Source organism: Uranotaenia lowii, chromosome 1 (genome assembly GCF_029784155.1).
Source record: "Uranotaenia lowii strain MFRU-FL chromosome 1, ASM2978415v1, whole genome shotgun sequence".
In the NCBI taxonomy this organism is placed as follows: domain Eukaryota; kingdom Metazoa; phylum Arthropoda; class Insecta; order Diptera; family Culicidae; genus Uranotaenia; species Uranotaenia lowii.
In genome coordinates, this window is record NC_073691.1 from 25549791 (window position 1) to 25574361 (window position 24571).

At 31.2% G+C, this 24571-nt stretch overlaps 1 protein-coding gene across 1 annotated transcript in view; it reads right to left on the reverse strand.

Annotated features, from left to right (window-relative positions):
* The window catches only part of LOC129740087 (uncharacterized), a 287784-nt gene that overhangs the window by 56058 nt on the left and 207155 nt on the right, over positions 1–24571 (reverse strand). The window contains exons 6-7 of the mRNA XM_055731691.1: positions 19705–20088; positions 11170–11378 (exon numbers count right to left, since the gene is read on the reverse strand). Coding sequence (XP_055587666.1) covers positions 11170–11378; positions 19705–20088 — 593 coding nt within the window. The remainder of the gene's footprint in view (positions 1–11169; positions 11379–19704; positions 20089–24571) is intronic.

Genomic DNA, 24571 nt, shown 5'->3' on the forward strand with positions numbered 1-24571 from the left:
TGGAGATTTGAAGTTTTTATTTTGATGCTAAATGTCTTTGAAATGCATGAAACACTACGAAGAAGTATAAGATTTAACTTAAGTTTTAACAGCTCATATATTGATGACTTTAACAGAATTTTTGTTAATTTTTACTCGTAAATGATTAAGTACTTTTTTTTTTATCATAAATGATTGTTGATTTTAATTTGATTTTTTGCACTGATTTTAAAACCTTATCAAACAAAAATGTATAATGCGTGACTCCAGAGAGTTATTCACATTTTATCTGGTTTTGAATTTGGTAGAATTTTCTATGAAAGAAATATTGTCGAAACGCAATTTCTACATATGCTGAATGCTTCCAAAATGAGGAATTCCTAGTTTATTTTACAACATATTTTTAGTTGTGGCTCCAGAGAGTGCTTTAATGCATGAATATGTCCAGGATAGGCAAACTGCTCTTATAACTAGGAAATGAACCAAAGCTTTTCATTCTTAACAAACAAGAACTTCTCTTCTGTCATTCCTGATAAAACATTGAATTTTGAAAATTTTAACATAAATAATGAAAAACATTTGAATAAAACTAATAGTATGAGAGAGAATAAATGAGCATTGAAAAAAAAAAATTATTATTGTCAATTTTATTTTCTGTACCGATTTAAAAAAAAAAATTGTAAAAAGTGAGTTGGTGGATTGGTGAAAAATATGATTTTCATCTTTGAATTTAATCATTTAATTGAATCACAACACTAAAAATAAAAAATTAAAATTGAGAATTGCAACACCTTAAAGGCTTAATCTTCAATAGAAACTTTTTAATCGTGCTCTGGAAGAAATGACTCACGTCTGCCCCGGAATTAACCGTCAATAACACCGAAACAAAATTTCATAAAACACTCCGCGATTGAAAGGTTTTGTTCCATTTCACAATGTTTTGGACAAATTCTTATTCTATGTGAACTGGCTGAAATAGTTTTTCACCAGATAGGGGCTGGTTTTGTTAAAATGGGATCTTCTAATAAGAAACCTTGCAGGTTTTTTTTTGTATTTTATTTATTGAAGGGTTTATTTAATTTTTTCTATGTCATTTCTTAGTTCATAAATTGATTGGCTCATCTGACCAATTTAGACTAAAAAAAAACATATTTAAGCACTTGATTTTTGCTTTTGATTGAAGTTATAAATCTTTATCATTGATTTTTACAACAAGTGTATCAATTGTGAGAGTTACTCACAATTGTTTTTTATTATTAACACGTTTGTCGCCACGCTCATTTTGGTAGTTTTACTTCCCGGGCTCCAAAAAACTTTTGAAGCGTGAACATTAATAGAGACGGGTTCATTATTGAACACGCGTGGTGAAACATATCGGTTGAATTGAGTAAAAGAGCGTCACTTGTTTTTTATGTCACGCGGCCCCCCGAAAAATACACCCGTCACCCGAATATGGGTCTAATGGCAACAAACGTGTTAAATTTTGTTCCTTTATTTTAGTTTGGAGAAAAATGTGAAATAAAAATTTAAAATTTGATAACGCTTCCAAAATGAGATATATTTTGTCAATGCCGTGCAACGGGGCTGGAGGGGGGGGGGCATAGGGTTTAGGATTTTAACCCCCCCCCCATGGCAATTTTTTTCAAGTAAAGCTTTCAAATCAACAAATGATTTTAAATTGGTGTTGAAAAATAAGAGTTATAAAATGCCAGAATATTAGCTTGGAATTCAGTTCTTAATCACTTTAGGTTGAAGACATTTCTTTTTAAGATACTATATGACGATCAAGAATTGTCACTAATTTTTTATTATAAGTTAAGAATTGCTATTCAATAAAGCCTTTGTATTGAAAGTAACATTCTCACAGACAAAAATCTTACAATACGATTTTTGGTCCATTCAGAATTTTGATAAAACCGAGTTCAGAAATTGAAAACAGTCATATGAAATTTAAAATTCATGCATCGAATACTATTTTTTAACATTAACATGTTGAAAAATAGGAAGTCATGTGACAGGTGTTTGATACTTACAATGGTCAAAAGAATAAGCAATGATAAACTCTGAAACCTAGTTATTGTATTGTATTTCTCATCTTTTTGATTATAAAATATTGAGTTTTCAGTTCAGATTTTATGCTGATGTTAAATATTCTTCAAGAAACCAATTTCAGTCTCAATAATTTTTTTTTGTTCTTCTAAATAAATGCTCAATTTTTAAATTAAACTAGGCTGCAAAATTCACATTTTTTTCAAGGTGCAAAAAATCGTGGAACTTATTAAATGCTAACCTGAAAAATTACACAATCGTTTTATGATTAATTTGGGTTCCATGAATCAACATATGCATTTTGTTTATTTAATCAGCTTTCATTTATGAAATAAATTTTGAAAATAAGAAAAAAATATTTGAGATATTCCTGCAATAAAACTTAAAAAAATTAAAAAATAGGAGCATCTGCGAAAAATGCTATAGGAGATTTCTATTTTTTACTTCACGACATTCTGTAAAAAAAACTGGAATTTTATCAAACATCAAATTGTTTCACAAGATTGAACAAATTTGTTAAATGAAAAAAAAACTTTTTGTTTTAAACTTTCTTTAGTGATGTCGGTTATACCTGTGGTGATATGTTTTCAAATTATAAAAAAAATGTAGAATTTAACTTTTTGGACATTGGACATTATTTTCATAAAAATATTATTCTTAAACCAAATGAAGTACAATGAACATATTTGAAATAAGTTTTCATTTAATTTCATGTGAATTTGTAGGTTCACTAGTTATCAATGATTGATTTCACTCAACAGTCGATATTGTTTTCAAATTCATTTTTAAACTTAAAATCGTATCATCTAAACTTGAGTTGATAAACAAAGTTGAACAAAAGATAAGAGCTAAGGACGCTTAATTCTAAGTATTTTAAAAATACATACTTCAAAATGATGTTTCTTTGAGCAACCAATTTCATGCTTCAAATAAGTTTTTCGAATGGTAAGATGTTTTCATATGTTAAAAACTTTTATTATCATTCATAACATTTTGATTTAATTTTCAAATAAATTTACCGAATTTTATAAGATCGTTTTTAAGTTCATCCGAATTTCGTCAAACAATTTCAATTTTATGTAGGTTATATTTTAAAAGCGTTCACGTTTGTTTTGAATCCTGAATTTTTGTGTTTTGAAAAAAAAAATTCTAAGAAACCTATAAATTTAAATTTATGATAAGAAATACAAAGTTTCCACATTTTATCCTTTCCATCCATTCCAATAGAAAAATATTTAGAACTTGAAATTTTTAACAAGAAAATCTGGGTCGAAAATTTAAAATGTTCCATTTATTTTTATTATTTTAAATCATCTTTCTTGAATCGAACATATTTTTTTTATTTAATCTATGAAAAATTCGAAAAATGATTCAAAGTTGCAGCTATATTGCTAAATTTTAAAATGTAAGTACATATATGTTTCTTGCTTTCAATATTTACAACAAAACGGTGAATTATTCATTTTTAGTTCTTATTGATTTTTCATTCAAGAAATGGATCGCAAGAAATTTCCATACCTAGCCCAACTTTTACATTGTCAGTTTAAACTTTCAATGATGAATGGAATATGTTTTTTTAAACACACTTCAATTGAAAATGAAGAACATTAATATATTTATTATAATTATATAATTATTGTTAATTTTGAATCATGATTCATTTTTCAGCCGGTCAGAAATTTATTCTATAATTTGGATTAAATTTAACTATAAATCTGGTTTATATTTTTAATATGTATTCTATTTCTGTGCACTGAATGTCATGCCCTAAGCTTCGAATTCTGGTTTTATTTGAAATTCTTATTCACTTTCTATTTCTAGTTTTTTTTTTTAAATTGTTTTCAAATTTGTAAACTTGACTTCTTATAATTTATTCTTAAGGTAATTTCTAGTTCAGAATTTTGAATCAATAATAAATGACTTACCAGAAATCGCATTAATTTGAAACATTGATTCTGATTGAATTTAAGTCGTATCAGTAGAGCTTTCGAGCATGTGTGATGGTCACAAATGAGGAAGAAAATTGTTTAAGAATTCATTTTTTTTTATTTGTTGTTCATTTTTGGTATTGTTATCATTTGAAGCTTTATTTAAATTTCGAAACCACTGCACACTGGTACAGAACATCAATCTAGCGGAACTAAATTAATAGCGCCCAGGGATGAAAAGATAGACTTTTGGTATCTTCGACAACATTGCATAGTTTTACAAGGCGCATACTTTGAAATAAAATACAGAGTCGAGGGGTCCACCAATAGCAAGATAAAAATGCTAACTATTTTGTTAAGCATTTTAGAGCTTTGGTTTTTTCTACAAAGTTGTTTATCTTAACAAAATACATAACTTTGCTGAACAAGTCAAAGTTCTACAATTTTATTCTAAGGAGTTACAATGAAATTAAGAAAAATACCTTGAAAAAACAGTTTTTTAAATCTGAAACGTTGTAGGTAAGACAAAACAATTTTCAGTCTTCGAAACAAAGTTGTAAAATGTTAAGTTCTACAATCGCTTAGTACATTATGATGTGTTTTGAAATTGCTGAAGCGCTGCAGAAAGCATTTAGTGTAATATATTAACGATTTTCAAAGCAAAGTGGTTCGAATTGCGCAAATTTTCGCACCATCAGCCAATGTGGATTTTATTTTTGGTATTAAGAGGAATCATTTCCATATAAAACTAGCGTGGAACTCGGTGGAACTCGAAGCAATTTTAAAAATGAAAATCTAGTATTTTGTTCACAAATATCACTTTTTCAGACACTTGTTTTTACAACATTTGCTTCGGTCAGGAATAAATGGTGTATATCAACGTGTTGTCAGCTCTGGTTTCAAAATGGTCATAAATCCTTTGCTCAAATTGAGTTTGTTATCCAACGAAAACTTATTATCTCAAAAGTGTTTTTATCGTTAAATAGAGCCAAAATTGGCCTGCCACCAGCTACTGAAAGCTGAAAGCTAGTTTACTTTTGGAATTAAATCACTTTCACGTGTTGGTACAGATATCATTTATGTAATGATGTACTAGAACAGATTCTATTGATAAATTTGAAACGGAAAACCGGTTAAATCATCTAATTATTTCTTTTTCTCAAATTCTGCAAGTAAATTGCATCAAAGAAACTAAGAAACTAATAAAGTGTCTTTAAAAAAGTGATATTTGTGAACAAAATACTAGATTTTCAATCTTAAAATTACTTCAAGTTCCACCGAGTTCCACGCTAGTTTTATATGGTAATAATTCTTCTTAATACCAAAAATAAAATCCACATTGGCTGATGGTGCGAAAATTTGCGCAATTCGAACCACTTTGCTTTGAAAATCGTTAATATATTACACTAAATGCTATCTGCAGCGCTTCAGCAATTTCAAAACACATCATAATGTACTAAGCGATTGTAGAACTTAACATTTTACAACTTTGTTTCGAAGACTGAAAATTGTTTTGTCTTACCTACAACGTTTCAGATTTAAAAAACTGTTTTTTCAAGGTATTTTTCTTAATTTCATTGTAACTCCTTAGAATAAAATTGTAGAACTTTGACTTGTTCAGCAAAGTTATGTATTTTGTTAAGATAAACAACTTTGTAGAAAAAACCAAAGCTCTAAAATGCTTAACAAAATAGTTAGCATTTTTATCTTGCTATTGGTGGACCCCTCGACTCTGTATTTTATTTCAAAGTATGCGCCTTGTAAAACTATGCAATGTTGTCGAAGATACCAAAAGTCTATCTTTTCATCCCTGGGCGCTATTAATTTAGTTCCGCTAGATTGATGTTCTGTACCAGTGTGCACTGATAACACCCCCTCCCCTGCTCGCCCGCGCGTAGACGGGTCCTTCACACGGGCCTGTTTTTGTATGTTTTTCAATATATTTTAAATAATGGCTCAAGAGAATAGTTACTTGAAACGGAAGCAAGTGATCATGAGAGACAAATTTTTCTAATAACTGAAAAGTCAATCAAACTAGTTGAATAAACGCATATATAAATAGCAAAAAAAATTCCTGTTCCGAAGTTGAGTTCAAGACAGTGGAAGTATGAACAGTAAAAATTAAAAGGATGAATTTAGATAGAGAAATCAAATTATTGTGACAATTAATGTGGATAGTAAAATGAACTTTGGCTAAACATTTTCAAGCTCTTAACAGATAACAAGTCCAAGTCCAATGTACGGAGAAGTATTGTAGGTAGGTCATCGATATCATCATAACACACTAAATTTTTTTTTAACACGGGTTGGTTCCACTTCATATTCCAAATACGGCTTTTTCCACGGTTTTTTTGTCATGAGAACGATTTTCTTACACGCTTTGTGAGAGAAAATATTTAAAGTCCCATGTATGAACGACGGATTTGATACCGTGTAAAAAAAAACTTGGTATGAAGAGATAAACTCCCGGAAACAATAAAAAAAATAGAAAAAAAGAGTTTAAAATTTGTTTGCAATTATAGAAAAAAAACGACAAATTGAAAAAGGAATGTTAATGCTAAGTTAGTGCGTTTCCTTCATTTTATTTTAAATGTCGATAGCTTTCAAAATTTGGAAAAAGTGTAGTTATTTTTTTAGCTTTGATTTCAACTTACACTCCAAAAAAAAAAAAAAAAGATTCAAAAATATTATTTACAATTAAAAAAAAACAAATCAATAATTCATTAACACATTATTGAATGCAGATCTAATAAAAATCTTTTAAACCTTTTCAAACTTAATTAGATTTAAAAAAAAATCACTTATCGTATATAGAAAAGGTGGACAACATCTGCAACAAGCGGGCAAAATTCCAGATTTAAGATTATCTAGCGGGCCACAAAACTTTTTTTTGTGTTAAAAGCAAAAATATGCTGATTCTGAAGGACGATACACAAAAATAATGTCTACATGTTTAGTTTAGTCAATCAGGTTTAATTTCGTCTCAGTGATTTTTCACATGATTTTAAAGATTGAGTACGAATTTGAACAATTTCATACTCAATTAGTTTGGAATTCCACTGAATGATTTTCGAATGAAAAATAATGTACTGACACTGCCGGCCAAAAGTTTGGGATCCCCCCCTCAAATACATGAAAATTATGATCGGTCATATCTCACCCATCTTATTACATATTGGAATTCTTTTGATTTCATTAATCTCATCTCATCGTTAATATTGAGTTTATATGACTTAAATTTAGCTCAAAGTTAGAACGTTTTTCGAAAACCGAACTTCAAATTCATGGGTGGGATGGACCAAATTTCAAAATTCGAGTTGCATTCGAATCCTTTTTTTCATATTTATAATGAAATACATTTGTTCAAAATTGTGCGAAAAATTTGCAATTTACTTAAAACATAAAATAGCTACCTAAGTCATCGTCCGAAATTTTGGGATCAACCCGGCCAAAAGTTTGGGATCAGTCTTCTAAAACATGCACTATTATTTCACGCGTATCTTTCTTTTCAAACAAGGTATTTTTTATCTGGTAACCTGATTTGGAAGCTAATGAGCTAAACTTGCTTTGTGGATATTCAGTTGAAATAATTTTGAAGACTAACTATTTTAGAACTTTAGCTAAAGATTCATCATTTTCTGACGATTTTCACCAAATAGTCCGACCGTTTAAAAATATGCAAATTTATTGTGACCATAATTTTGTTGTCTTAAAAGTTATTACAAGTTATTTTTTGAAACTCGACATTAACATTTTGTCAAATACATACAAAGAAGATTTTGCTTACGATCTCTTGATTACGATCAAAAGAATTCCAATATGTAATAAGATGGAATCCGGAATAACCGATCGAAATTTTCATGTTTTATAAAGGGTGACCCCAAACTTTTGGCTGGCAGTGCACTTAATTAAGGAGTTCACAGCAAAAAATGAATAATTTATTCAAAACGCTAAACCTGCTTTATTTCATTCCCCTTATATGTTCATATGTCAAGTTGTTTTTTCAAAGGGAACTTAAATCTCTTTATTCATCCCATTAATGTCAAATAGAGTGAAATTACAATGGGCATCAATCAACTTCATTTGATGGTCTTTCAATTTTTCAATTCCACTGCCCTCATATTCAAATTCTGCATTCTATTTCTCATAATTTTACTTTAGTATTTGATTTCATCAGGAACTTAGATTTTAGAAAAGCTTAGGGCTTCTCAACATTTGCTTTTTTATTTGGAAAAATGTCGAAATTGATCGGTTCCTGTTGAAGTTTCATTGGTATTTTTTTTTTAATTTACAATTACATTGAGCTTTGATTTGACCAGTGCACTTGGGTAAACTTTTCATAAATGGCACCAAAAAGAATTGGATTCTTGTAAAATAACTTAAATTTGACAAGGTAAATCACCGTATGCGTGTTTCAATTTAGATTTTTTTAAATTAAACTTTTAAAAAACATAGGTACTTAGAAAACATAGATTAATATTCAAGCAAATTGCCTTTCACGTGATATGTAAGCGAATACAAAATTTGATTTAGTTAAAATCGAGAAGAAAGTTGCTTGAACGCAAATTCTATTCAGTTTTTCATTATTTATTTGGATATGTATCTACAAAACACGTTGGTGATTTCCATCAAGTTGAATTTCATAGCTATGCATTTTTCTGTTGAAGTTTAGTAAAAAATAAAAAAAAATGTAATTTTACTGGGAAGGGTTTCAATTTTTAAACGATTGCAAGAAATTTATAATAATGTTTGAAAAAAGCCATTTAAATACAGAATTTGTTTAACGAGTACCGTAAACTGGGGGAATTTTGATCAGCGGGGTAACTTTGATCAACATGAAATTTTTGCAGATAATCATCATTAACTTAGTATAAAGTTAAAATATTTGAAAACTGTTCACTTTGTTTGAAAGCATATGAATTGAGTTACAAATAAGCAAAATTTGGTTTTTATTAGAAGATTTTTTATATTACTGAAAATATAATTTTAAAATTTTAAAATATCGGGTTTTTTGAAGGCTCATAAACAAACATCTCTCCTGATAAAATTCAAGCATTTAGGAGCAAATGGGTTGTTTTGTGTGAAAGTTAATCTTTTTTCTTGGTTTAGGTTAAGTTAAAGCTTAATTTTTATAGTCATTTGATGAGAATTTTTTGATATTGAAAAAATAACGGTAATTTTCCATGAAAAATCCAGTATAGAAAAAATGGCTAAAAACCCTATCAAATGGTTTTGTTTGAAGAAAAAAAGAAGATGGAAACTGTGCGAGGACTAAGGTAACTGCATGAAGGTAAAATTTTGTTTGTTTTTGAGGCAAAAAATATTGATAAATGTTTAAATTTTTTGCCCCTAAATGTATGCAGCAACATTGTCCATCTTTTCAGTATAATTGATTTTTGAAGAAAACGTTGAAAAAGTCAATTTAGTCCATAAAAAAAAAAAATACTTTTATCGATGTTTTGAGCCTTCAGTGCTAAATGGCATCAAAACAATAAATTTGAAGATGTTGAGACACGTAAAAACCATAGTGATCAAAGTTACCCCGCAACTCGAAATCTGGTTTTGTAACAAACATTTAATTATAACCACCAATGTCGTTTGAATTTACTGCAATCAATTATTATGTTTAATACTCCTCACCTCAGTAAGGGTTTTAAAGCTTTTAGGTATTACGAAAAGGCAATCCCTTCCATAATATTCAAAAATAAAAGCAAAAAGTGATCAAAGTTCCCCCAGTTTACGGTAATTGGTGTCCCTGTGATAAAAAAAATTGAAATTATTCCGTTTTTAAAGGTTTGGTGATTTTTTTCACAATTCAAAATAGTAAAAAAAAAATCAATGTTACTTTGGAAATGTTAAGGTCAATTGTAGTATTTATTCAGAATTCATTATCATTATACAATCTTATATCCCTTGTTCGTGGCAGAGAGTTGCTCATTGTTAAAAAATATTTATGGTACTTCTCACTTCTTAAATAAGATATGGGAATGAAAACAATCAAACAGCGTAAAAGCTTGGTAAAATTTCTTAGGGTTTTAAATTTCTGCTTTATTTGGAATAATTTCATGAAAAAAAAATCGATAAGTACTTTTCTTCTTTTACATTATCAATTTTTTTTCTGAGTGATTCCGTTATTGATGAGGCCTTCCAAAGCACTCAAAATTCAAATTGATTCGCTCGATTGAAAGCTTGTTTTGGCCAACCAAGCTTAAAAGTGTTTAAAAAAAAACCTTAAAAGCAAAAAATCATGTTCTGAATGGAATGACTAATGCCTGCTCCTAAATGAATTGATGAGAAAAGCAAATCAAATTTCCATAAATCATTCGGAGATTGGGCTTGTCTTCTGGAATTTTTATTCCTTCCTTCCAAAGCTTTTGTCAGGCGGACAAATTCTTTCTCTAAGCCAGACGAATGTATTGGTAAACATTTTCACCAGATTAAAGGCAGATTTTTGAAAAGAAAATTGCTCCTGAGATATCTTGAATTCGATAATAGGCTAGGAATTTTTATTGAACCGATTTTCTATATATCAACATTGAGGGGAAAGAACTTTTGTTAAAGAAAGTAGATTAAAAAACTCTATCATTTGGATATTACAACCCCATCTAACTACAGACTTCCTTTCGATCCAGAATTTCTTAATTCAGAAATTGATCCTCGTGGTCAATTGCCGACTACGTTGTTTCGTTGTTTTGAAAAATGACGGTCGCCATGCAAGAAAGTATACAATGGTAATTCTAACAAAAAAAAAAGATGTTAAACGATCTCTTAAACGATGATTTAATTTTTCGATTCAAACAAATCCAGCCGCAGCCCGTGGCGTAGAGGATAGCCTTCCAGTCTTCTAAGCCAACGGTCATGAGATCAAATCCCGGTCACGGCATATATAGTACACTTTCTGTGGGTTGGTGGTTTTAGCATTTGTAAGATGCTAGCCATCATATCCTCGAAAGATGTACGCTTAGAGTTAAGTGAAAGGAATCTCTTCGAGGAAACATTAAGTTTCATTGAGATCCTGTATGTGTTTGTGTAAAAAAAAAAAATCCAACAAAATTGAATCTTAATCAAAATCCAATCTTTAAAAAATTAAAATAATTGTTATATATTTGATGTAAGAACTTCAAGTTTAAATTTACACTTCCAAAGTTATTGGAATTTCTTTTTGAAGAACCGCTTTAATTTAATTGTCTAATATTATAATCCATCAACTTACGCAATTAGTCAGCCCGGTCAGCGGAATTCCGTTCGCCTCCAGCAAAATGTCTCCTGCCTGCAGCATCCCCGTTGCCCAGGCGGCCTGATGCGGGAACAGCCGCTTAATCCTGATCAGCCCCGGAAACGACGCACTGGAATCGGATCCACCGGAAACGGACAGGCCCAGACCGCGGGTTCCCTTCGGCACTTGCACCAGAAAGACGGTATCTGTGGGAGATGCGGAAGAAAGATGACAAACACTGAATAAATCCTGCTTTAATTGTCACCGGCTTTGGCATATGTCTCTTTAGTGTGTTAGTTGGTATTTTGCTATGGAAACGAGAAAATTGCACCAAGTCCCCTTCGAGAGATTACGCTTCAATTTCAATTAACACGAGTTGACTGAGCTGAAATGCTACTGTTTTATTTTCTTTGAATGTGAGGGAGTAAAAAAAATAAATAAAAGAACCACAAAAAAACGCCAACGTTCGTTGGTGATAAATTGTCCCTTCCAAGTCTGATTTGTATTCCAATTTAGCCGAGCGAAAAGAAGTTGACTGGATTAGGCCGGCCGGCACATATACACACTTCAATCAAAACAAAACATAGCCCCAAAACGGGCTGAGGAAGGACAAACTTGGTTGACGAAGGTCAAACGGAACCGGAAGTTTCCGAAGAAAGTCGGTCCCCAACTGCCTTTCCCGCCCCCAAAAAAAAGGACAGCGCAAAGCTAATGGCTGGTATAATTACTGTCAGCAGCCGGTGCCAATCAAGAAATGGACTGGATTTCTCGTGAGGACCACTTCCGATGGGTTTACTCGGGTTGGCTAGAGAAGGGTTTAATTGGCAGTTAATTTCACCCTTTTTTCGACCATTTGAATATCTACATTTCATTAGGAAAGTTTTGCGCAATAAAACACTTTAAAGCTGACGTTTGAAGCAGTGCTCGATGGGCCAAGGTCAATGAGTAGAAGTTTTGATTTTGAATCAAGTATTTATTGGATTTTTTTTCCATTTTTGTTTCAAATCAATCTTCTTTTGGTCGAACCAGTAAAATACCACTAAATTTTCCCCTTTTATCTCGATTGGGAAAACAAAATGGCTCACCCCATTCTCCAGGTTGTAATTCTATCGTGATAAATGTTAAAATTCCTGTCGTTATCTTCCAGATGAGAGACAAAGTTGTAGGTGGGAAAACGCCTCCGAACAAAATTGAGGCCATCGTCGACAATCCCCATTCACGTTCATTCTGTGTTTTTTTCTATAGGTGGGTCAAAAGGGTGGCCAATCTCTAGTCCGGTGGACACATTGCAACTGTCCAACAGCCCCTGACAGGTGACTAATGACCAGCTCAACGCAATCCGGATTTCTCCCTGGCTCTCTGGAGCCACCCGGCCTGACCTGGGATTTTTACTAGCAGCTAGAGGCTCGGCTGTCGTGCGAAATTGTAACGAACGACGAGTTTTTCCCCCACCTAACAATGTAGGTTAATGGTGGCTTAGAAAGTTGTTATCTTCCATTCATGGGACATGGCGAGAGAGACAAACTTACGGAACGATTGAAATTGATTGATCCTTCAGAGCGCGGGGGGAAAACTTTCGACAGGTGAGTCAATGGGAAGAGATAATTTTTTTGCCTGTTCCAATGAAATTCATTTCTTAACAGAAGAACTGAATTTTCCAAACATTGTAATTTTTTATGTAAAAAAATCCACTACCAATATTTGTTTTTTTTTAACCATTTATACTTTTCCCATCTGAAAAAAAAACCATAATTTGCCCCTTGTTTAAGAAACTGCTAACTCAATCTGATATTTAACTTATTGATTTCCTAATTTCATCAGGGTTTCCAGGATAAGATAAAATAATGATTCAAAGAGTTATTTTTCAATATAACAAGTTTCAGAAAACCTCCGGGACTTTATTCACTGATGTTACTATTTGGCTTATTCTTCTGTCGATTGTCACACTTGTAATCAAATAAAAAGAATTGAGAACTTAAGTCTGATACATCAAGAGTTGATAAAATAAACATGGTTGTTCAATTCATGGCATGAATCCTAGTTAAAATTCATTATTGATTTTCGAAACATTTGAATTTCAAATTTCGGATTATTCATTGAGACTGGAATATGACATTTAATTTAAGATTGCTAAAACATATGACTTCGTTGGATTCATGCTTCAAAGTTATTATATTTTATCTAAGTTTATAGCAAGAATATTTAAGAGTTACAGAAAGTGGGTTGGAATAAAAAGAAACCAAAAAAAAACAAATCCAGATTCTGATTATTGAAAAAATATCAACTAATGTTCCCATCACCTATTGAACGCTCACTGAAAATTCCAACAATCTTTATTTAAATTTAAAACTCCATCATAAAAATAATAATGATAAACATTAAGAGTTCATATTTTATTTTAAACTGAGATTAAGTACACGTTTTCAAAAAAATAAATAATTAAAAAGAATCCCAATTCAGATTGAAAATTTTGATTAATATTTAAAAAAAAAGGAGACCCCTCTCTTTTACTGTGAGGAGAGGATCTCCCAAGCAGAAAAAAAAACATTTGCAAAACTTTAGAATAAGGTTGCCAGAATTTTTTCAGCACGTATCCAGGCTGGACAATCAGGGCAATTACATATAAAAAAAATGGCAAAATCCGGGCATGCGATTTCAAAATTTAAGACCACAAATCCGGACAATATTAAGGATTTTTTTTTTCAAAACCCAGAAATTACTCAACAAAAATCAAGAAAAAATTTGAAAAAATTCCCATTGAAACACCTTGACAGGTTCGAAATTATATCCGAGGCTTCCAAAAAACCAACCCTCATATTTTTTTAATCAAATAAGTTCGTAAAATTTTGTTTTGGAGTCATAAACAAAAAAATATACAACACAACACGGGTCGGACTGCTCCGAAATTTTGAATCAACTATCCAGGCAAACCCGGATATAACCGGACAATCTGGCAACCTTACTTCAGAACGATTCAAGCAAATGGTACTAAATTTTGAATGGGATGCTATTTGGTTACAAACAGGGGGCCCGGGATAACTTTGTTTGGGGACTCCTGTGAACCGATTATATATAATTGAATGCCATCCCGAAGTAATAATAATAATATTTTAATCGTGCTAAGAGTCTGAAAATGAGCTCAGTATATTATTTTCAAGTAACGATTATGTTTAAGTAGTTCTATCGTAACTGAAAATATTGTTTTTTATACTTCACGTGCAAACATTGCGGAAGAGTTAATCAATTTATCAAAAATACAACTCTGATTAAAGCTGTTAAATGCAAAGTTTTAAAATTCACGTTTTTTTTAAACTCTATTATTTATCTAGAATAATAAAAAAAATACTAAAAGGTTTTTATTTCACCTTTGAACGCCTTGTATGTGCTTAATCTTAAGTAGAATGAATATTTCTCTCATGACAATTGGGAACAATACTAAGATTTCATATCTAGAGTTCACACTTATTTTAGAACATGGGATTTATTTTAGACCACCTTGTCTAGCTCTCTTATAAAGCAACTAATCATGAAAAAATGTGGTTCAATGTATTAGAACCTGAAGCTCGGGTGATTAGAACCTGAAGCTGTGATTGTTTAAAAATTTTATGGTTAGTTGCTATATAAGAGAGCGAGACAAGGTGCTTCAAAATAAGTCCCCTAGTCCAAAATAAGTTCGATACCGTACATAAGGATTAAATTCAAATTTCTTGGAGCAACATTTAAAATCTGAAATCAGAGCCATCATTGTATGTTTCATATTTAATTTATCACTTCGAAACAAGATTTTAAAAACAAATGACAAACATTCGAAATTGAAAATCAAATTAACAATCTAAGCGATAGCAGGAATTGAAAATTTAAAATTCAAATGATTATTTCAATTGTATATCTTTAGACACAAAAAAAACATGTAGTTCGTTAATTACTTTAAAATGTAATGTGGATTGAAATTCAAAATTACCAAAAAATGATTTTCATCAGAAAAAAATATTAAAAAATAGGCACTTATCAAAAATGTGCTTCTAAATTTGATAAAAGTTACATTTCAAAACATTAATTGAGAGTGGGAATCAATGGTTTAAAACAAATTATAAAAATGAAATCAAATAAGTATAATCTAGTACCTAAAATAAACCATAAAACTGAAGAAAAACCATAAATGTTGAAAATTTGCTTGTATTTGAATTTTTTTTAATCTAGAAAACGATTAGACAAAAAACCTATAAATATTCATGTTTAGAGAATCAATGAAATTCCGAATTCAACTATGAGATTGTTTTTATAACAAAATAACTTGGAAATGGGCGATTGGAAATGATAAGCTTAATTTAGGAAATTTTCATCAGCAGAGGATAATTTTAAAACACAAGTATTCCGGAATCATGCATATTTTGCTGTTGTTTAAACATTCTAGTTTTCTCTCGAACACGCTTAGGCTTTCAAAAAAAAAAAGAGGACAGTCTAGCTCGATTTTTATTTGCAAAATACAATTATTAGCATTAATTAACGAAATCACAAATAAGATTCGTATCAAAATGCAAATGTAGGTTAAAATTCAGGTGGTTATCCTCGCTTTCTTTTTTTTTCTGTTGCCATTTTGTCAGGTTTGAACAAAAAGGGCCTGATTTGCTCAGCTCACAATATGCGGGAAAACTTTTGCAATGTCTACTCTAGGGGTCCCACTTAACTTATTAGAAAGAGAAAATATTTGAAAAATCATTTCACGGGGGCTTCTTTGCTCAGGACCGTAGGAAGAACTGCCTCATGAAGGTGGTGTTGGGTGACAAATTTCGAAAAAAAATTCAAATATCCGAAAGATTATAAGACAAAAAAACAAATTTTGGAAGATGGGAGGTATTTCACCTTTTCTATTCTTGATTTCATTGAATTCTTCGATAAAAAATTGCATGATCTATAGATTTTGTGCAATGGTATTGTATGCAATTTGGTTGCATTCAATATTTCGTGCAATTTATTGCAATTTATTTGTTTTTTGTATTATTTTTTATTCTCCCCCCCCCCCTTTCGGTGTTCATACTCCGAGTGACAAAAGAAGGATTTGAAATTTGTTCCGGCCTTATTCTTTAAAAAACTTTACTTTCCTTAAAAGTTTCAGTTTTTTTTGGCTTCTTTAAAAGATAAATGAGAAAAGGCTTTATTTGCAAGAAAAACTTGTTTGGGGTTCAAATCAAATTTATTTTTTACTCTTGTATGATCTATACATTAAGATTTTTGTTTAAATTTAGGATTTTAAAGTATCTACAATATGAATAATGTTTAACTACAATCCAATAAAATATATTTTCAAATGAACTTTCCTGAACTTGCAGATTAGGAACAAATCATTTCATTAACAACAAAATACCATTTACAATCTATTTCATTGTTAAAATCATGAGAAAAAAAATTAGGGCAATTTTGACTTCTAATTCCGAATCTGAACTCTGCATTTGGAATCTTGAAAATTTGAAAAATTTTATTTTTTGATTTAGAATTGATTTCTGAATCTTAATTCCTAACAGAAATTTCCAATAGTTATCAACAGAACAAACAGAATCCTTAACCAAAAATCTCTTTATTTATAAATTTTTAATCTTTCATTTTCTATATTTATTTTTTCTTCAACTATTTATTCGTAATACAACTAGTGTATCTGAATGAAAACTACGAATGATGACACTTTGATATTTCAATTGTGGATCACCATTATAGATCTTTTTAAAGTTTCAATTCTGCGTAATGATGAGTTTCGAACATCGAAAATGAATCGTATAAGTTTTAAGTGCAAACCCAAGATTCGAATCAGGGTTTTGACACAATGATGAACCGAACTGAAAATCAAAAATAATAAACTGGATACAGATTCCACAATCCGGTCAAAGGCAAAAATTTTAAAATTAAAAAAAATTGGAGCCAGAACATTGAAAATGATTCAAACCTAAGCTCACTAGATATTATTCCGCATTTATCCAAATTCGGGCTATTTTATCTTAAAACCTTACAAAATCTGGGCATTCGGTATCAAAGTTAACAACTCAAAATCTGGGCAAAATTTTATTCATCAACCAGATTTATTGGATAAACTTTGTTAAAAGCATTGTTTTGGACGCAAAACACATAATCGTTATCTCGCAATTTAATATTTTTTTTCATTTTGCAAATAGAGTGAAAACATTCGTGCCAAATCCGGGCAATCAGATAACCTAAAGTTGCCAGAATTTTTTCAACACGTCCCGGGCCGAAAAATCCAGGCTATTTTATCTTAAAACCTAGCAAAATTTGAGCATTAAAACCCAAAATGTCGACCAAAAATCCGGCCAATATCCGGGCCAATTTGGTTAAAATTCAGGAATTACTAAACACAAATCAAGAAAAAAAAAACATGAAAACATCAAAGGCTTTCAAACAACTTTTCATGGTTATTTTAATAAAAATTGCTCGAAAAAATATAAATTCCAATAACACATTTTTTTTGTTTGTTTTGGCAAATAAAGTGAATAAATCCTTGCAAAATCCAGGCTTTTTTCAATGAAATCCGGGCTACCGAGTCGGGCCGGACTTTTGTCAAATCTGGTAACCTTGAGATAACCTTAGTGAGTGTAATTATATTGAAAATTCGATGTTCGAGACTAACGACTGTTCACTAAATTCATATCCTGGAGTTATCAATTGAATTTTATTATTAAGATTCAACAAAAATTTTCAAATTTTTTTTATTCTCATATGTTTAAAAAGTTATATCTCTCATCTCCTTATTTGCTTGTAATGTTTAAAAAATTCACTTAATTTTAAGTAATAATATTTGGACTTTTTAATTTTTTTCAACCAGCATATTTTTGATCTTCAAATCCTAATTTTTGTTATCCAAAAATATAATTTTCTTGAAATCCTTTATATCTTTTTAATTGATACATGGCACGTTTCCCTTATTTTATTTTTTTCAAATCCATCGTGATTTTATATTTAAAAAAATCGTTGAATAGTTTGAAAAGTGATTTCAACTAACAATTTCAAAGTTAAATTTGAATAGGCTGTTTTAATCTAATTACTTAGTACTTGCGTTGTGATTTTAATATTAACAACATTTGGAAGAATTGCTTATTTTAATTTTTGACGGTTTTATATTAATCAATAAATATAATCCTTAAGTGATGAATTGAACACACAAATATAAAGTTATTATTATAAGCTTCAAAATAAGCTTTGTTTTCCTTCAAAACTAGAAAAAAAAAGTTAAAATAAAGAACAGTTTATCTCTGATTCTGATTACAAATTACAAAATCAAATTGAAATTAAGTAATTTAATCTCTTTATCAAAACAAACATAAATATGTGTTTTAAACAAATTCTCTTAAATGATTAATGGAATCCAACTTTTTTCCTTATCGCAAGTGCACATTTCAATTTAAAATTATTGATAATTTATGTTTTTAGTGCGGATATTTTAAATGAGAAAATGTTAATCAATATGGATAAACTTTATCAACATATTCTCGTTTACTAAGCAATAATTTTATCATGGCCAATAACTGTTTTGATCTTAAATTTATGTCCCAAGACTTATGTCCGAATCTTTTAAATTTGGCTTTGTTCGAAATATTTTTACGTATCCTTTTCTTGGTGCTCCAGAAATATTGATATAAAATTTGTAGACCAGATTGCTTCAATAATTTTTTTTTTTCCAATTTCTTATTCAGAATAGGAAACATGTTATAAATGACAGATTTCCAATGACTTACCAGAAAAGCATCGATTGGAAACTTTGATTCTTGAGCAGGAAAATAGTTTCAGAAATCAAATTTCTTAATTAATGTGCATTTTTGCAATTGATTTTTTTTTTTCAGCTTAATTTGAATTTCTGCAGGCCCCATGGATAGGTTCTTCGTACGGGCCTGACGTCTTAGCAAACTTATATTATTGAAATAATTTTAAGGAAACAGTTTAAAAATAGATTGTTAGATACTTTATTGGAAACCAACCAAAAGATTTAAAACTATTGTTATTCTTGTTCCTTAAAATTTTCTTTAACCAGAATTGATTTTACGAGATTTTGAATATAATTTCATGTTGTGTTTGGACAACTTTAAGCATAACAGTAGTATCCCAGGTGAATTTTTTTAAATATAAATATTATACATAAAGATGGAGTCGTTTTCTTTGTAACACCACCACGTATAAACTGACGGTCGAAATGAAGTGAAATTTTGTATCCGAGGGTTTTTTTGGGCCAGAGATGGTTTGTATAATAATTTCTAAAATCTCACTTTTTATGGAAGGAGGGCTCCCATACAAAATCATTTTGTAATGGGACACAACTCGAACAATTTTATAGCGATTTTCATGAAAATTGATTCACGAGCACGAAGAAGTTAAAGACGTGTAAATGAAGTGAAACATCATCCATCGATTTTCTTAGTTGAAGTGAAACCAGAAAATTCAAAGATTTTCGCATTTTGCATGGAATTTCAAACTTTTTCAATTTCAAATTCACAGTCCCCCCACATGTGCTTCCCTACTCAATGAAAAACTCACCTTTGGTAATGAATCCGTACTCGCCGCTGGCAATCAAGCTGGCCGCGGCCTTCTCGTAGTTCCAGAAGCGCTGCAAATCGTTTGGCTCAACGACGCTCACCGGAGGCTGTTGCGTTTGCTGCGAACTGGCCAGAATCTCGTTGTACTGGGCCTCATGCATCAGCAGCAGCGGCGGGGGCATTTCGTCTTCCGGTGACCGCTCACTTCCGTATCCCTGATCCAGGCCGGTATCGAGCGTCGTTGAGGTGGTTGTTGTCGTTGAGGAAGATGAGGACACTGGGTTGGGGTTGTTGTTGGTGCTGCTTGAACTGGTTCCGATGGCTGCTTTTTCCGAGGACGCCAATCGATGCAGTGGGAGCTTCATCTGGGCCACATCCGGGTGATCTGAAAGTAGGTTTCGAAAGAAAATTGTGGATCATGAATCGAGGCAAGGTTCGGTTGAGCGTGTTCTGTGAATGGGGACGTTTTTTTTCGCTCTTCAATCGTTGAATCTGGGATTGGACCCGGAAGGAATCGTTTGATGAATGGGAAACGATTTGCCGGAATGATTTAGGAGCGAGGACATGATACTGTTGACTAATTCCAAGCGGATTCGCTCCATAATCTTTGTGAGAAACGTATTGCCCTGGGAGGAGAAACTTTCCATCCATGAATTTGTTCGACATCGTAAAAGACAGACGTGGAGGATCGATTCTTTCCTAATCATCTCGTTAGCATGGTCACATATTTTCAAATTCATTTTAAACAACAAGTATTCAATAACAAATTTTAAAACTTCGACAAATTGTCACCATTCATTGTCAAAACTGTCACCATTCATTGTCACAATTGCCAAATTTTCAAAATTGTCAAAATTGTCAAAATTGTCAAAATTGTCAAAATTGTCAAAATTGTCAAAATTTGTTAAATTCTTTTTTATCTCTTTTATGGATGATATAAAAGATTTAGATTTTAAAAGATAGTCGGTACTTCCATTTTTCGTCAAAATCATTCAAAAGTGTCCTTTTGAAGAAAATCTTTTGGAAATAATTTCAAATTTCCCGCGCCTTTAACATTCTGAAACAAATTCCGGGAAACTTACAAAAAAGGCTTCCAACTAAATTACACTCCACCATAGTTATTCTCACGTGTGCTGCAGTTGTCAGTTTTCTGCTGCTTAATGTTCTCAAACTCCACCTGTCGACGTCGTTTTCGTAAGAAGGTAGACCCGAAAGTTTGTCTTCTGGATTAGATAACCTGGATGGAATCAGTTGAGTTGCTCCTTGAAGTAGTATAATTTTTCCTCCTACGAATGGGAAACAAACACTGGGCGCACATTTGGAAGAACAAAACCAAACATCAGTGCCATATGTTGGCTCCTAGATTGTCCCATTTTGGTCTGCGCTGGAATGAATAGCTGGATGTTTATGAGATTTCTTGTTGAATGGTACAACTTCAGGTTTTCTGGCTTCCATAATCGTCCTATGGTCCAAGTCCGCTGAACCAGATAAATATTTTCCCGACACACCTGTGTGTGAGAGCTTTAACAAACTTTAGGATGGCAAAATGAACCCTTAAACTCGTGACTTTTTTTCATGAGTACTCACGTAGTTATAGAAAAATCTGGATACAGGATGTTCAATATGTTCCACTGTACTTTAATGTCTCGATGGTGTGGTAAAGCCATAGCACATTTATGGTGCTGGAGGTTCATTTGTATAAATAAAAATTATTTTGTTCGACAAAAATAAATAAACCATAATTTACCAAATCTGCCTCTTTTGGCTGTATTCTTTTGATCATTGATGTTATTGAGAATAATTGAAAACAGGAAACCTAAATTCGTCAAAAAGCTCATTTGTTCGTTTTGGTACGAGAAGTGTCCATAAAAGTAGTCTCTAACAATTGAAGAGCGAGCCACTAACGATTGACTTGAGAAGGGTCTGAAACTCGTTATAATAGTTAAAGATGGAATTTTTCCAAATTAATATGTTTGCATTTCTATTCCAATCAACACATATTAATTCTGACCAGTTGTAGAAAGTTTCAAATGATGGTTCGAGACCCCTCCTTCTTTCTTTTCGAAAGATAAATACTGAGGAGGGAGGAATCCAAAAGAATTTTTTCCATAACTAGAGAGCTAAATCAGCAGATGGAAATAAATTGGAATTACACACAAGATTTTAATTTTTTAAACAAATACGAAGTCTTGAATAATTCAATTTTTATTCTTTATCCGGCTAATTTAAATATTTCCTACTTCTATCCACAACATTTGCTCCCTCCAATACTCTAAGGAATGTCAATTTTATGTTTCTGAAATGTAAAAGAAACATTTTCTGTTAAATTTAATTCCAATAAAATTGGAGCTTATCCTTTAGCAAACCATCTTTTATTTAATTTCATTCCGAAAACATTGGGGACTTGTCCTCTTGCAAGCCATTTTTTTTTATTTAATTTTACTCAAAACAATGGAGACTTGTCCTCTTGCCAGCCATCTTTTATTAAGTTCCATGCAAAACAATAGGAAGACTTGTCCTCTTGCAAGCATTTTTTAAATCAATTACATTCCAAAACAAAGGGAACTTGTCCTCTTGCAAGCCATCTTGTATTTAATTTCATTCAAACACATTTGGACTTGTCCTCTTGTCAGCCATCTTTTATTTATTATCATTAAAAACAATGGAGACTTGTCCTCTTGCAAGGCGTCTTTAATGTCATTTCATTAAGGGGGGAGTAGGGTCTAACACTTTCGAAAAATCTTGTAAAACATTTTAAGAATGTTGTGTCAAATTTTCAAGTCAATCGAAGCAAAACTGAAGAAATTATAGGCCTTTATCTCCTCTTATCTAATACTGCAAGAGAGAAAGAGCAGAAACTTCAAACGCGTTTTTCTCGAAAGCACATTTTTAAAGTCGATGGACATCGTCATTTGAAAACTATTTCACCGATTCTTTTCAAATTTGGAACTTATTTTCTACATATAAAATACCAGACCCCAACGATTTTCTTTTTTTTTTTACTTTGGGGAGATTTTACAGATAAAAATTGGCGGATTTTTTTGTGAAAAATCGTAGTTTTTTCTTCAAACAGGCACAAAAATTTCATAAAAAAAAATTTTCAAGTTAAAAAAATCGTTGGGGTCGAGAAAAACATCTATTAAAAATATGTTTCTCTGATTTTTTTACTTCAGATAATTCTGTGCTGAGATACAGTGTCCACCGCAAATTCTGTTTTCTAAAAGGCATCCTCGAAAGTGCTCCGTCACCGGCTCATTTTTCAATATTTTTCTACGAAAAAATTACTAAATGTTTTAACAATGTTTTGTATAATGCAAAAAAATTGAATACATTTGTTTGAACGATAGTTCTAAAAAAACTCGTGAAAATGGTGTTTTTTTACCCGTTAGACCCTACTCCCCCCTTAAAAAGTTGGAACTTGTCCTCTTGTAAGGCATTTTTTTATTTAATTTCATTAAAAAAAATTGGAACCTGTCCTCTTGCAAGCCATCTTTAAATAAATTCCATTCGAATCAATAGGGGGACTTGTCCTCTTCCAAGACATTTTTTATCAAATTTCATTCAAATCGATTGGGACTTGTCCTCTTGCAAGCTATTTTTATTTAATTTCAAAAAAAAAAAATCTGAACCTGTCCTCTTGCAAGCCATCTTTAATAAATTCCATTCAAAACAATATGGGGACTTGTCCTCTTGAAAGCATTTTTTTTTTAATTCATCTTCATTCCAAAAACAATGGGAACTTGTTTTCTTACAAATCATATTTTATTTAATTACATTCCAAAAACAATGGGGAGTTGTACTCTTGCAAGCCATCTTTTATATAATTTCACTCAAAACAATTGGGATTTGTCCTCTTGCAAGCCAATATTTATTAAATTTCTTTCAAAAAATTGAGATTTGTCCACTTGCAATACATCTTTTTAATTTATTTCATTAAAAAAAAATTGGGACCTGTCCTCTTACAAGCCATCTTTTAATAAATTCTATTCAAAACAATAGGGGGACTTGTCCTCTTCCAAGACATTTTTTATCAAATTTCGTTCAAGTCAATTGGGATTTGTCCTCTTGCAAGCCATCTTTTATTTACATTGATTCAAAACAATGGGGACTTGTCCTCTTGCAAGCTTTTTTTATTCAATTACATTCCAAAAATAATGAGAACTTGTCCTCTTGCAAGCCATCTTTTATTTAATTTAATTTAAAAACAATTGAGACTTGGCCTCTTGCTAGCCATCTTTTTAATGAAACATGCACATAAAATAGGGGACTAGTCCTCAGCTAATTATCATTGAGGGCTTTTTCTTGACAAGTTATATTTTTACTTATATATTATTTAAACTTAAATATTCATCATTTAAGGGAGACTTGTCCTTAGCAAGCCATCTTTTGATTGCATTGATTGATTGATTGATTGATTTTAGTTCTTTTATCATTATTTTTTTTTTCATGACGCCTTTTAATTTTACCAAGCTCGCTGCCATCAATCCAGGTGCTTTGCTCAATCACAATGGAACAATCTTTTATTAAGTATTTTTTACGAAAATGCAAAAATTTCCGCATATATAGCAAAAAAAAAACATCAACATACCTTATATAATACAAATATGTGCATGGTTTCAACATACTAAAGTGTATTTTCAGTCACGAAGAGCAACCAAGATGTATTTTAAAATTCACTACTACCTAGGTAGTTAAATTATTTTTTTGATGAACAGATATAACATTGATACTCACTAAATGACAACCCTAGCCAAGCTTGAACTTAATTACGCCATGCTTCTTTTAAATAACTATTCAGCCATGAAATAATAGAAATAAACAAAGCCATCTGGTATTGTTTATACCAGAAATATTTTGCTAAAATGCCT